Source organism: Strigops habroptila, chromosome 13 (assembly GCF_004027225.2).
Source record: "Strigops habroptila isolate Jane chromosome 13, bStrHab1.2.pri, whole genome shotgun sequence".
NCBI lineage: Eukaryota > Metazoa > Chordata > Aves > Psittaciformes > Psittacidae > Strigops > Strigops habroptila.
Genome location: NC_044289.2, coordinates 3,712,969 through 3,728,819, shown reverse-complemented (window position 1 = coordinate 3,728,819; position 15,851 = coordinate 3,712,969). Strand labels below are relative to the sequence as shown.

Sequence of the window (15,851 nt, the reverse complement as noted above, 5' to 3'; positions counted from 1 at the left end):
GCACCACAGTATCCCGGATGAGAGTAGGCGGGTTAAGACCTCCTGGGAAGGGGCAGTTGGAAGAGCCCCCTTACAAACAAGACATGGCCCCTGTCTCTGCTCTGGACGTGGAAAAGATTGAGTATAATTTTGGCCCTTGGCTGAGCCCTGTCCCCTCAGGAAAGGGGCTCTTCACTCCTTGCCACTGGCACTTTTCTCAGCTGCAAGGATTTGTTAGGTTGTTATTAAATCCAAGAGTAAAAGCTTGAGAAAGGCTCTTTAGCCTGGAGGTGAGAACAGTCACTTGGGAACTAGGTTTGCTTCAGGGAACAATTAATTGTTTATACACAGCTTCACAGTGTTGAAAAAGTGATATTTACCATCCAGGCTGTCTCCTTGGACTGCCAGCGGTCAGAGCACTTTCCTGGCCAGATGACTGATCCCTTAAATCCCCTCCAGCAGAAAGAAAACTCAGATGACATCAACTTCTTGGGTGGTTTGTAAGCCCAGGCCTCCATTTTCAGCATGGAAATTTTTGCATTAAATGGAAAACTGTGCATCAAGCCACACGAAGGTCTGGAGTTTGGGGAAGATGGAGAGTAAAGTGTTGTTTCAGCTCTCCAAAGCTCAGCAGTTTTGGGGAGAAGTTTTGGGTTGGCTGTCACATGGAAAAATAAATCAATCATTCACAGCATTTTAGCAATTACCTCCTTTTCAGATACAATTTATCCACATTGGAAGCCTGGACTAAAAGCAAATCCAAGATAACTGTTGCATTATTCTGGACTTCTTAATATCTAATGATTTCCCAAGGTCTGGTCTGCACACAGAGCTCCCCTGGATGACAACTGGGAAGATGCCATTTACCTACAGTAATCATTTATTTATAAGAATTAAATAGGCAACGAGTGGTTGTTGGAGTTTGTACTCACAGTCTGACGGTCAACCACCTGAAAAGTAGCCTGGGAAGAAAGGTTACCTTTCAGAAGTGTTTCACAGGTAATAACAATTCAGATGTATTTGAGATGCACAAGGTAACACATCTTTGGAAGTACAGGAATCTGCTACTTGACAGCAAGAACAGCTGAGCTGGAGCATCTCACAGACTATCCAAGAAAACTCTTTACTACCACACACCCAAGAAAATAAATGTTAGACTTACACCTTCAGATATAAAGACAACCATCAGAACTCTTTCACTCTCCCAGGCAGGGACTGGGGTTGTATTATCTGTAGATAGATAACTATATGGAAAACAAAGAGATTTAGGAGCCAGAGACCTGTTTTCAGCAGTGGCATAGAAACACTGGCATACCAAGGGCCACATTCTCAGAGGTATCTGGGTTTAGAGATGCAAATAGACCCAAGTTATTCAGAGGCACAGTAGCCAGGGAAAGAGATTTTTCTTAAATCCAAATGCAATTGGTTTGAAATAGTATAGATACAGGTCAGGGATTTCAACCTGTAGGGAGGGGAGAGCACAGGAGGGGGCTGTGAGCCTGTTCAAAGGAGGCCACAAGAAGTGGCTTAAGAAATTACTTTCATCCACACCGTACCTCAGTCCATAGCCCTGGCTTCCAAAGCATTTGCATCTCAATCCAAAGCAGAAGCAGAATCCACAGGTTGAAGGTGTTTGAAAACTTCTGGTTCAGCCCATTTGGAAGACTCATATTACAGCAAGAAGGGCAAAACAACCATAACGATCCTGCTCTCCAAAGAAATTATTTATGCTTACAGAGAAAGTAAAAATTGAATTGGGCATTATGAAAAATACTCCGTGTAGCTGCAACTATAACCTAGATAATTCATTTAGGCTAAATATATGGTTGTAATTGAAAATCCAAATAAGGTATGCATATGCATTGATCCATGTGATTTAAATCAAGCTATAAAACATCAACATTATCCAGCCAAAGCTGCTGAAGAAATGGCAGCCAAGCAGAATATGAAATTCCAGGGAGACCATTGCACTGGCTGGGAGGAGGATTTAATTGATTTTGACAAAGAAACCTATTTGCTGTTTAATTGATTCCTACTTTAAACTCACAGCTCTCTCAGACCTAGCAGAGAGAAGCAGCAGAATAGTGATTACCCACAGCAAATTACAGCTGCCTGGCTCCAAAACACTTCAGTTCCTGGTTATTCTCTATTTACTGAATTACTACTGTGGCTTTTCAGAGAAACACTAACAGCTACTCGTGTAAGTACACGAATCTCCCAAAGTACAGGCTGATTGAAAGAGCTGTTCAGATCACCAGAAAGACCTCACAAGAAGAAGTAAGGATCCTCATTTTATTCCAAAAGGATTCATGCTCTTCTGCACTTCCTGTAGGTTAGCAGGAGCTGTATTTGCTGGGTGCAGAGAAGAAGGGGGGGTCACAAGCTGTGTCAATGCTGTAAAGTCGACTTGGGAAATCCTGTGACAGTAGTGGATGACACTTCCCAGCTTTGATAGATGCTTCTCCAGGAGCTACCACCACCACACTGACCTCCAGTCCATCTTCCCCGCTCCTAGAGAGAAACCATTCAGCAGCCTCATGAGCCCCAGGAGCAGCACTATGTCCTGGTGCTGCTGTGCCACTCCCTGTTACGCTGGAGCCTACAGGGCTGCTGCATTTACAGTGTCTCTGAAGCCCTCCAAGGGAATTCACAAGCATCACTGAGCCTTTACCTTCGTGTCAGGGAGTGAGTGAGAATGATTTTCTTTCCATCTTAAAACAAAAGCAACTCCTGCAAGTCAGGTACTTCCCCCATGCACAGGCTCTTTTAGACTGCCCTGGGGTGGAGTTGCACAACAAGACCAGTGGAAATACGAAAAGAACCTCAGAAACTGTTTGAGCGGGGAAAGCCACCAAAACACCCATGTGCTGCTGCAAGCCTTTGTGTAGCAACACCCTGGTGTGACCTGGGAGCTGTTAAGTGTAAAACCATGCTTAGCTCTCTACAACTGCTCTCTGCCAAGATCACAAGGAACACACAGATGGGCACTAGCTGCTGCAGACCTGCCAGCACAGCTCACGCAGCCCTGCTCCAGGAGCAACAAGAATGGTTGACTCACCCTCCTGAAGCCTGGAAGCACAAATGAGCACTCACAACGCACCATCTCCCTGTTGTTTAAGCCACTGTTTCCCCAAGTACCTCCCTAACAGTGACTGATGGACTCAGGGCAAAGATTTTTCAATTTGAAAAATCCATTCTCATTTAAGAAATCATCTTCCTCGGAGCTCATCCATTTGTCATACAGTGCAAGGCAGAGCTGGGGTTGCAGTCGGCACTGCTGGCACACTGCTCTTCAACAGAGAGGCAAAGGTCTGTGGAAAGTGAGGACAGAAAGTTTCGTAACTGCAGCTTGGAGAAAGAAGAATAAATCATTGACTTTGCTTCAGAATAATTAAAGAAATGATGCATGGAAGTGGTAAAGGATGGGCTGGACCTCAGAAAATACTATCATGATTAGTCAATACTTTATGGCAAGTCTTTTTCTGTCAGGGTTTAGACACTTTGTCCACCTCTCATGCTGAAATGCACCTTGCATGGAGGAGCAGCAGCACACATCTGGGGGTGAGACAGGCAGCACATGGAGATGCCCAGATACATGGCTCCAGGCTGAAGCTATTTGTGCAGATGCTTCAGAGACAGAAACAACTTGAAGACCTGACCTCCAACCTCTGTCCTGGGAAACACTGAAGCCTCCTCCAGCAGTTCTGGGAAGAGGGATGACAAATGACAGCTATACCCAGACTGACCTTTCACAAGCTCACCCCTAATTAAAGCAGGATTCCAAGACATCACTTACCCTCACCACAGTGTGGCCTGAGGGATCTTATTAAGGTGGCTGAACGCTTTAGTGCATCCTTACAGGAAGATGTTTACAGCCCTGGAGGCTCCCCTTGAATCTTTCTCCCCACAGATGAGGCTGCTGTGGGCCCCTGACTAGAAAGGGACCCTCTAAACCGATTCAATGAGAGAAGCAGCCTGAGAATTTCCTTCCTACTTCCAACAGAGGAACTTCCCAAATCAAAGGCTGCAATCAAATGAGAAAGAGCAAAGAGAAACACAGGTATTCTGCAAGCTTCTCCGAGGTGCATTTCCAGCACCTCTGGATGTCATTGTAAGAGTTTCCCAAGGAAAGGAGCTCAGAGACATCCAACTACACGACGACAGATAACCAGAGGCATTATGGAAAAGGCTGAATCCCTCTGGGGTGGGATGCTGCAGTGCCTGCCTATAACCATCAAAAAAAGGAGCCATGTGGGGGGCTAGATAACACCAGTTAGGACAGCTAACACCAAGAAGTAACTTATGAGAAGTGTATCGTACCTGAAGTACAGGGGAGAAGATAAACAACACCTGCACTCTGCACACCAGCCTGTTCCCATCAGGTTTACTGATGCATGTGATTCTCAGCCCCCTCCAGCAGCCCTACAGCACGCAACACCCCAGCATCTTGGATGCCATCCTTTATAGGGATCCTCATGCTAGCCCATCCCACAGCTCCTGCTTCCAGGCACCCCCATTCCCAAGAAGTAGGGGGAACACCACAAGGAGGTGATGGCAGGTCCTTCTGCCCGGGACAAGGTCTCTTCACCCCAGGAGCTCCAGAACTCATCCAACAAACATCCATAGCATCTGTGCCTTCTGCATTTCCCTCCATCTATAAGGAACTCTTATCTAAGCTCCTTAATTCCCATTGGCTCCTCCTAGTCACCTGCCAACAGGCTCCTGGAACTTAACCCCCAATTAGGGTGAAGAAACAAACCAGATTTCCCATAACAGCTGCCCAGCACCTCCTGAAACCACTGAGGAATTGCAGCAACTGGCCTTCTGCACAACCAGCAGTTATTACTGCAACCGGTGGTTTCTTCACCCTGCTCAGGTACCTCCTGCCTCCTTCCCCAAAGCATCCAAACAGAGGGACATCAAAAAGATGACTTTCTCTGAGCTGAGGTTTCTCTCCGAGCTGAAGAGTGTCCAGTGAGGTAACACCACAAGTTTCTGTGCTGCACACATCTTTGATAAAGCAGGCTGGGAACCAGGGAGTTTCTCTCCAGATCTGCCACACACCTTTTCCCATGGTAAATCCCAAATAAGTTTGGGCCTTTCAGTTTTTCCTAAGCAAGTGGATTGGATTGTCCAGGAGCTTTCCAACCCATCTCACAGGAGGCAAAGCTTATTCAAGTACCCATCAGCAGCAGTGATGTTGCTGCAGCATTTCAAACAAACACATGCATTTTGGTTTGGGGTTTCTTTCTGCAGGGAAAGCAGACAATCTGGCCCAGCATTTCCTTTATTACTCAGAAGCTTTTGATGTTGATAACTGCAAATGAGTCTTCAAAGCCCCAGCATTCCCCCAGAGGCAGTGAAACAAAGAGTTTCAAAGGGGAGCTGAGTGCTCACAAGAAGCATCACAAGTTTCAGCCATCAGGTTTCCAAATTTCATGTCCATTACCTGCAGTCAGCACTCAAACTGCACAGGAATGCTAAGATCAACATGGGGCTGTGGTCTGATGAAGCTTCCAGAAGGGATGCCATTACAGAAAGCAACCAGATCCCACCATTTCCTGCACATAAAAGCGGCTAAATCTTGAAGACCTTCACTTTTACATAAATAAAACCCAGCTTAAACACTGACAACTTGTCAAAGTGTGACCAAGCAACAGGGTTAAATAACCAGTGTTTTGCAGCATGTTATTTGATAGAGCTAATGTGCTCACCTTCCTCTTACCACCACAGCCAGGGCTGCATGCTCTGGCACATAGGCACAAAGGCTGATCAGCTCCATGGCCTTCTAAGGAAGGAATTTTAAGATGTAATTCTGGCGATTTGGTTCGAAGGACAAAACAGTTACTGATGGTAACTTCCAAAAAGAGCAGTCTCCCACTGGGCTGCTGTAGTTGATCACTTACAAACATGTATCATGGATTTTTTTTCCCCTCCAGATTGATGTTTTAATGCTCAGGAGCTGGCTGAACTGGGCATTTCCCAGTAGCAATACCAATGGACAGGCACAATGTAGGAAGAAGTTTTGGTCTGGCAATCAACCAAAAAGCCACATAAGTGATATCTTCAAACTTGCTTTCTCTGCTCTGAGGGTTTTTTAGCCATAGGTGCTCTGGTGAATGGGATTTTTGGGACAAAACGGGAACAGCCACCTCAACCACAGAGAAATGAAACCACCCTCTTGGGGCCTCTGTCCTTTACCTCCTTTATTCTGTAGGGTTTGCTGCAGTGTCTCTCTTGAGCAAAACTCTTCGCAGCAACATCGACAACAGGAAGGTTGGAAAACCCTGAGCCAGGATCTGCAGAAGCACAAGACCTGAAAGTGATATGTATTGCCTAGAAAGGGCTCTCCTTTTCTGTATTTCATTCTACAGCTTTAAAGCCTGAGCTGTACAAGGGTACCACATTGTCTTTCCTGAGGTCAAAATTCTCTAGTTGTGACTGTAAATCAGAATAAGGAAAGCCCCTGAATTCCTGGTTTTCACAATATGAAAACGTGTTTGGCCTCACACAGGAGTTTGAAGAAAGTAAAACTGGAAACACAGAGGTTGGAGATTGCATTGAGAGACTGCTTTTTACTTATTCTTGTTTCTGAGCTTAAATTACAAATGACACAAATAAGGTCCCTTTCTGCTTCAGCCCAACTTCCAGTTAGGGCCTGGAGCAGCACTCAGTAAGCATGAGAAGCCTCACATCTACTCCAATGTGGCTTTTGTGCTGATATAGAAAGTGAGGGGTTTGTCACTCATCAGCCGGTACAGCCCCTGGAGTAGGCACAACCCCACCAGGTAGGTGTAAGGAAGACACATACATGAAGACATCCTCATAGGGAACATGAACCCTTCAGCTCCTCAACACTTCCTTGTCCTCCATTTCCACATAGAAGCCAATGAACTTCCAATTCATCTGCTGCACACAAACCTGCTCATCAGGAACTGCTCTGTTGACACCTATGGTACCTGTGCTCCTCAGATTGCACAACTTGGACTACTCTGCCACAGAAAAAGCCCAAGAGGCCCTCTGGTCCACCACCTCACTGAGCCATCCCTGCAGGATGGCCAGCAAGTGCTGAGATCTGATCCTTCCCTGCTTTACAACCACTCCTCCCATGTCTGAACCCTCAGCAAAGCATAAGAGCTTTGCTTAGGCTCATTTGCCCTCCTTGGTGCTATTGTTCAGCCTCACTAGGAGAATGAGGGGTCACAGACCAAGACACACCAGCCATAGCATCACACAGTGTTGAGGAGGGGACAGAGCAAGACACACGTGACAGGTACAAGCACAAATAAATCAAAGCCTTAAAATTGCTTTTCTCTGCTTCACAACATGGCAGGTGTCTCCAGTCATTTCTTACAGGGTAAACACTGCATTTGGTGTGTAATTTGTTTGGTAAACCTTACATTTCAGCTATAATTACCCCATCAAGGCAGCTCAATGAAGATGACATTTAAAGTGACCTTCAGCTCACAGCTGCAGTATCCATCCCACGGGAGGTGGAGCTGGGGGGGAGGTAGCACATCATTCCCCAGGAGAGAGGTGCTGTGAGAGTGGCAGCCAGATGTGCCTCCAAAAATCAGCCAATTCACAGAGTGGTCTTTTAGTGAGATTTAGTGAGATTTAGTGCACATTAAAACCAAACTATTTGATTTCTCTGCCAGGACCACTGCAAGATGCAGGCAGTTGATATTTCCTCAAATGGGAGGGCTCAGGATCTCTTTCATCCTAGGGAATAACAGCTCCAGTAAAGTGATGATATCACCCTGGAGGATGGTCCATGCAGGAACAGTTACATGCAGCATACATCTCCTAGTGTCCCTCTTGCAAAGGAGTATTTCCTCTCCAACATTCACTTGCCAAAGGGCGGATATATTGTTTTGCCTTGCACTGAGACAGCCAGTGAGACAACTGGACAAGGTACATGCACACAGTGCCTCTAAAAAACAAAAGGAGCCTCTAGCTCCCTGCCATCTGGTTCCTCTCCTGCCCTCCTGCTTTCTCCACCTTGCCCAAGACCTGCCCTAAGTGAACCCCTCTTTTTACAGCACTCCCCTGCTTTTCTGCTCCAATCTTTCAGACATTCTATTTATCCCTCCTCCTCCATACTCACCGAATTCTCACCTTTAATCTCAATCCACCATTTTTCCATCCAGCCTCTCACCTGCACTCTACTTGTCCCCAGTCCTCCTGGTGTCTCCTCTTGCAGCTCTCTCGCTCCTTCCCACTCCTCCTCTCCCCAGCCTTAGCCTCAAACTCCTCCACATCCTTCCCTTCCTCATTGTTTCCTGCCCTCACTTGGCTTTCCAGACAATTGCATTTAATTCCCATGCCACCATGCCTTCCAGGACCTGGAGGAGTCCGTAGGAGAAACAGGCAGGAATCTGCCTCCTGCACTAAGCTCCCATCAGACTTTATGAAACAAGCTTAACATAGACAAAAATTATCATTACTGAGGATGGCATAAAAATCCAACCATGTCAGCATTCAGTTTGTTAATTATCCTCCAAATCCACTGCTGGAGATGCTGAAGCCATCGCTGAAGCTAAATAAATATGGGAATCGGAGGGAAACCAGGAAGTCAATACTGTAAACTAACTGCTTCTGCAAATGGATTTTCATTACCAGAGGGGCAGACACCAGTGTCCCGAAAGCATCGCAACAAGGGTAATTATTTCCTGGCAGTGCTCTGCATTCACACAGAGTACTTTGCCTTGTTTGCAGCAATAAAGGGCAGCAGAGCTATCGATCAGGTCAGACGCCTGTCACTCCTGGAGGCATCAGGGGTTTTAACAAGCCATGCAAAGAGCATTTTGGAATTGTCACAAGTTCACGCTTGGTTTGTAAGGCAATTTGAAGCAGACTTATTGACCTCCTTCCCTCCCCTGCCATCAGGCAACAGAGGGAAGGAAAGCTGTCCAGCTCCAAGTCTTGCCAGGACCTGCCAGAAGAGGCCTCTGGCAGGAGCCTTTGAAAGGAGGAAGAGTTGAATGCTGACACCAGCAAAGATTTTAGCTGGAAAAACAGCTATGTGCTCCAGTTAGGAGTGCAGGTCACTGCAGAATGCTGCTGCTGAAAGCACCTGTGTCCTTCTCCAGCAAACAAGTTTATATTCTTAGGGGCTCCTAAACCCACACTGGTCTCACTTGATCATTTCAGGTCAGCATAACCCAGCTCAGAGCACAGGGAAATGCCTCCAGGTTTCTCTCCCATGCTCTGGAACACATAGTTCCCTCCTCTAATGCAAGGAAAGGAGGTGCAGTAGGGAAGGGATGGGGATGGTTACAAAAGGGAAGCAGAGGGCCAAGTGCTAACCACAAAAATAGAATTCCTGCCTGCCCACATGAGACAGCAGCAGCAGGAATACTGCTCCCACACCAGCCAATCACAGCATCTTCATCCTTTCGCACCAAGGGCAGCTGCTTCATCCCATTCCAAACCAATTCCAATCAGCTTTAAAAGGACTTGAAGTTCCCCATCCACAGGGACTTAGGGTAACACAAAAGCTGGAGCCAGCCAGCTCCTGCCTGAGCAGAGCCCCAGTTACACAAGCAGCCCTTCAGGGAGGTCACAAACCTTTTAACATGGTGTTATTTCACAGCAGGCAGTAGTACAGCTCTTGCAAAAGAGATTACAATATCCAAGCATGTCAAGAAACACAGAAGTGAAAGGGGAAATTAAGTTCCTTGCAAGCAGCTAGAGAGCTTTTGCCTTTCAGCACTTGCTGAGAACTTCAGTTTCCCAGTCTATTGCCTTCATGACAAAGCTGCTTCGGAAACCCTCCTTAAGCAGTTACCCTTGCCAGTTAGAGGTCACAGTAACATGTTGGCTAATGCTTCCTAACTCAACTCATGAAACATGACAGCCTTTTGGAGTGATGCCCAAGGTAACCTTCACCCAGCATCAGCACATTGCCTGGCCTAGAAGTCAGGCATTTGAACAAAGAACAGCAGGAACTGAATGAAGAGAGGCAGAAGTACATGAACATGAGAATTAAATAATTAAAATGTGAAACAAACTGGCAGATGGAGATGGTGGCATCTACCAAAAGGGAAACAAGGAGCAAGTGCCCCTGTGATTGCATTTGAAATTCAAATCAACCTGTGTTATCACATGTGACCACAGCAGAAGCAGGGAGGAACAGCAGTAGTGGAGGGTAAGATATAATCACTTGGGCTATAATTATCAGCATCAAGGAACACTACATCATTCCCAAGGGCCACTGAGAGCCAAAAGGGACACGTCAAAGCATGTCTTCCCCACCAAAGTGTTTGTCTAGGGTTTTCACATCACCAACACATTTCTATCCAAATTTACTCAAAGTGTGGATAGTCAGACAAGCCTGGATAGAACAGAATAATCCGGATACTTTGCCAGAGCTCAGATGAGTTTCCATCTTAAACACTGCAGAAAGCCAGTCCATTGGGCATTCCCAGTTCCTTTCTCACTTTACCCCCCTCCTGTCTGTGCAGCATGGATAAGACCATAAGAGGAAATAAGTCAAACTATTCCTAACCACAGCTAGTCTTGGAACAGTAGTCACTTCTATTTGAGGAGAAAGTTCCACCTCTTCAAGCCTATATTTGCTCTCCCCCATCTCTGTTTCTGACCTCCATGAAACAATTTTAACCATCTTTAAAAAAAAGATAAGCTTAGAAGCAGTACTCATATGGGAGCAGATTCCACTTCTTTCCTTGAAGACAGGAAGACAAGAAGCAAGGAGCAGGCATTTTCATTTAGAAGTTCAAAAGGCATTTTGTCCATCAGCCTTTAATACTTCTGCAGCCCACCACTGCCCCACAACAGACTGATGTCTTCACCAGGTACTAACAGGCAGCTACAGGAGGAGAATTAGACCCAAGTGGACTGATAACAAAAGATGACAGCATCCTCACAGCTTCCCACAGCTTCTCCAAGCCTTGCAAAGTGCCAGGAGGGCACATACAGCTTGGGAGTGAGAAGGAATTACAGCTTCCTACTTCTCAGGGCAGTGGCAGGGCTTATCAGCTGTAATCCTTACTGCACCACTGACTTCTCACCAGTTATTGCATTCCTGACTGCACTATCAGCTTGGACAAGCACAGTTCACCTCTCTTGAGCAATACTCACTCTTGCAGAGTTTCTCCAGGAGAAGCTAGAGTCAGGAAGGATTTTTGCATGCAGTAGTTTTATTTTCAGCAGTTATGACCTAGTACAAGCAGCTTTTAGGAAGACAATTCTTTACACTGTATACTAGCTGAAGGTTTAAGATCAACAGCAATCATTATATTGAACATAAGCAGTGCCTGGATACACTGGTGAAGGACATACCATAGCTTGCTAGGGATGTGGCAGCATTGCAGAGCTTCAGTGTTCCTAGCATTCCTGAAGGCAACTACAAGCACCTAAGAGCGGCCCTGCTACTTCCACCACCTTCCTTAGAAGCTCCTAAGGATTTATTCACCAATAATCATCCAAGATGTGACATGGGAGATTCCACTTCTGTACTCACAGCCTTATCCTTTACATGAGTTGCAGAAGCCTCATGATGCCCTGCTCCTGCTGTCTCTGCCCCCTCCTCCTGCAAGGGTTCATCCTCCTGTGACATTTCCCTCTCCTCCCTGGGGGAGAAGGGTCCCACCAGCCAGGATAGAGGTATGTTGTTCTTCAGGTAGTCCAGCAGCTCCTCCATGTACTCATGGATCACAGCCAGCTTCCTCTGGTTCTGGGTCAAGATACTGCTGGACAAGTCCTGAAAGGATTTTGCTGCTGAGAAAGAAGCATGAAGCTCCTCTGTGTTAGTAAGAAGTAGTTTCACCTTATCCTGAAGGCTCGAGGGAAGACCTTGGATTGCAGACACTACTTTACAGCAGGTGATTTGTAGCTGCTGTGTGATACTACATGCCAACAGCAGGGCCAGAGACTCCATCTCCTGGGAGGAGGCAGAAAGGACAAAAATCAGAGGATGAGTTACTTTAACAAGGGGATGCCCAGAGCCCTTTACTTGCCTGCCCAGGGACATACCTCTGGCTCTGCAGAGCTGTTGTCTCCACCCTCTTTGGAAGACTTTCTACTCCAGTCCAGCCACATCTGGTGTAGTTTCTCCTGCTGCTCCTGAAGCTTTTGGTTAAATCCTTGCTTAAACACTTCAATCTGTGGCAAGGGAAGATCAGAGCATCAAGACAGATCTGCTGGTGAACAGCATAGCTCTTTATCATAGCATTGAAGTTGACACCAAACCAACCATTCGGTCCCTCTCCTTCCAGGAAACTGGGCTCAACCTACCAGGTCAATGATGGAGTGAAGCTGTGCAAGGGCCTCCTGCATGCCCTGCCAGACCTGCTTCATTTTGTCTGTTGAGTGCAGGTAGGCAAACAGACGAAGTTCATCAGGGAGAGACCTCAACCGCACGAAGTACCTCCTCTTCTCCTGCTGCTGCTCCACAGGCATTGTGTCTGCACCCTCTTCAGATACTGCCAGTTTGGCTGAAAGAAAGATGTAGTGTCTGCAAGAGGCTGAGCAGAGATGTTTACTACACAGAGAAAATAAGTATCAGGAAATCCTAGACTAGGAGACAGGTAGGCTCCAGCATGGCGTTTCTCATTAGCCCCATTCCAGAGTAACCAATTGCAGAATGGGGCTGGCCATCCCCAGTTTGATGGTTCCCATCACAAGTAGTCACATATACAGTTTCCTTACCTAGTTCTTCATTTCCCATAGGGAGAGAGCTGTCTTCTGTCACCCCCAGGACAGCTTCTGCTCCGCTTACGGCTGTCTGGCTCACTCCAGAGTCCATAACCATCCCCACACTGCTGGTCACTGCAGACCTGGCAGCCTCTATGCTGCTCTGAAGAGTCTCCTTAGTTACATCTATCACCTCCATCACTTTGCTGCTCACAGCATCCTTTGCATCAGCCACTCTGGATGATACCAGCTCTTTTGTGTCAGAGATAACCTGTGGAAGAGGAGACAGGTCAAATAAGGGATTGAGTCATGTAGTACACTACAATCATGAATTGCACCAAGGCAACACCATAGTCTCTGCCAAGTATTTACTCCTGTAGGAGCTTGCCCTATGCACCTAGGGGTAGTTCATTCATGATGTAAGAACCTACTTTGCTCCCAAGGTTAGAAACCCTGCAAGAACCTGCAAGGCCCCTCTGCCAGCCAGGGAAAGCCTTTGATTCTTACCTGTTCCATTGGCTTTTGAAGGAGTGGGATCTTTTCCCCTAGTTTATCCAAGCCCTTGGAGGCATACTCACTGGCCACAGCAACTGAAGAGGGAAAAAGAAAGTGTCAAACCCTGTTTTTCTGGAATCCCATCTCAAGTTCCACCTTCCCAAGATGTTGTACTGCAGGGAGCCTAGATGAAGATTAGATATTAGGCAGAAGTTCTTCCCTGTGAGGGTGCTGAGGCACTGGCACAGGGTGCCCAGAGAAGCTGTGGCTGCCCCATTCCTGGCAGTGTTCAAGGCCAGGTTGGACACAGGGGCTTGGAGCAACCTGCTCTAGTGGAAGGTGTCCCTGCCCATGGCAGGGGGTTGGAACTGGAGGAGCTTTAAGGTCCCTTCCAACCCAAACCAGTCTGGGATTCTATGAAACTCTCCATTCACACCACCAGGTCAGGTCTGTTAGAGGCTGACTCTGTAGAGCTGCTTGTCTTGGGCGCCTCGTAGATCTGTTCACTTTGATAGCGGCCAATTCTCACTTGTACAAGCATAGCCACCATCTGTGCCCAAGCCTCCACATCCCGAGGATCCAGGATCACATAGTAACTGACAGAAGGAGGTGCGCTCTCCGGGCTTAGTGTGAATTCAGGCCTGCCACAGACTATGTTATCAGGCAGGCTCAAACCTGTTCTTGCACAAGGCATTACCATGAGGCTCCAGTGTAGTCAGAACTGGCTGCACACAGCTGGCTGTGGCTTCAGTTACACTCTTCACTCCTTTCTCTGCTGCAGCACACACAGATCCGATGTAGGGGTGGCTCTCCTTTGTGGAGGTGTAAGCTGTAGAAACCATGTCACAGGCAGAGCTGACCAAAGTCAGGCTAGCCACCTGATTTACGGCATCCTAGAACATAAAAGATAAAGCCATGAAACTTGCAAACCTGTCCTTCCTACGTAGATTCTGTTCAAGCCACCCAGTCTGGTTGAAGCAGCAAGGCTTCGTTGTTTGGACATTTGCTTTAAAATCTACAACTCAGTTGTGAAACAAGCTGTGGAGCATTGGTCCATTCTAGAAAGGTCTTCCTTTAGCACAATGCTACCCAAGTGACAGCTGAGTTTGTGGGCAACCTCAACACTTCCGTACCCATAACCAGCTCTAATTCATTTGGCATAGCTATTTAACAAGCTAATACTCCAGAAAAGCATCATCAGACAGGATCAAGTTGGCTTTAAGTTGACAGACATTATATTAATTTTCAAGAAGGATGCTGCTGGTCATGGGAGTAAAGCAAAGGAGCTTCAGGGCTGCTCAACATGGGAGAGTTTCTGTAGAAGTACTGCCTGCAGCAAGCCTGTACCTACAGAGGTACAGAAACATCTTTCCTAGCTAAAAACCAAGCTATTTTGCTTAGCCTAGCAGGTTACATATGAGGTCTTCAGGCCTACTTTTTTGGCTATGCTACCACAAGTTTCCAGAGAAGCTGGAGGGCACAGCCTGAGCTTCTGTGGAGATTTAGCACCACAGAGGAGCCACCTCCTCATACCTGCACTCAGGAGCTGCCACCCCATACATCTCCCATGGAGCATTTACCTTCTGCTCCTCTTCCTTCACCTCCAGGGAGCTCTTGGCAGCTTCCTCTTTGTCAGGCATAGCAGAGGCCATTGCAGCTGAAATGCAAGTAGCACCACAGTTTTAGGAAGAGGAAAAGACAGGGAGCCTCCAGAGGAATTCACCTTCCCAGGGGACACATCCCTCTGACCACATTATAGGGAGAAGTTCCTTTACTACCCATTATGAGAAGACTCCCACAATGGGCTTATTCCCATCACTGAAGGAAAGGACCTGTGCTACTTGCAAAGCTGCCTAGTACTTAGGTTTCACATGGTTTATGATAACCAGAGAAGTGAGGAGAACAAAACCTTTCCTCACCCAGGAGAGCTCTTGTAAGAGAGGTTATAATGCCCATTGTCAACATACTTAGAAGCACTGGATTCCTCCTTCCTCCCCTTTGAGGAAATCTCACCTTAGAGAGATAGTAACAGCAGAACCAGAAAAATAAAGCAGCCCAAGAAGCTACCCTGCTGCTATTAACACATCCCAGGCAGAACCAGCTTCTCACTTGAAACCAGCACAGGCTGTGTCTAACCTCTCAGGCACAATCACAAACAACTTTGTGTTAGTTAAGACTAAGCCTATTCCATAATTAAGCCAGGTAAGAAGCACCTAAACACAAACCAGGAGTTTATAGAGCATTTAAAGCCCTAACACCTGGGAAAAAACCACCACCAAACATGTGAGAACACTACCTTTCTGCCCTGTTGGAGGCAAGCAGATGACCAGCAAGAAAGAACCTGTCACCACACCATGCTCCATTAGTCCTGCTCTGCCTTTTTATACTGGCTGGGGAAGTAGGGTAAGGAGGGACCCCCAGTGAGTGGCAGCTCTGGGAAGCAGCAGAAAGGAGCCAGGCTCTGTCCTGGCCAATTAGAGGTGGAATGTGGCAGATGGCCCCTGTTGTGGCTTGTTGATTACTCTGCAATCAGGCAGGTATCTCTACACCTTGCCCTGTGTAGAGGAGCTCCCTTTGGAGGCTCCTGGAAGATGAGAGGTATTACTGGCATGGAGCATGCACCTTCTATGATGCTGCCTCAGATCACACACCATCTGGAAATGGCAATTAGTTTTGTTTCTCTTTTTGAAGAGAAACAATAACCAGAAAAGAAAATGAAA

The 15,851-nt window shown here is 46.8% G+C and overlaps 1 protein-coding gene across 1 annotated transcript; it reads right to left on the bottom strand.

Annotated features, from left to right (window-relative positions):
- Positions 1 to 11,422: 11,422 nt before the first annotated feature.
- LOC115615368 (perilipin-3-like) lies at positions 11,423 to 15,494 on the bottom strand. Its single transcript, XM_030503453.1, is given in 9 exon segments — positions 11,423 to 11,884; positions 11,977 to 12,105; positions 12,238 to 12,437; positions 12,652 to 12,907; positions 13,144 to 13,226; positions 13,829 to 14,024; positions 14,712 to 14,797; positions 15,429 to 15,464; positions 15,467 to 15,494. Coding segments are annotated over 9 exon segments (1,476 nt in total).
- Between the last annotated feature and the right edge of the window lie 357 nt (positions 15,495 to 15,851).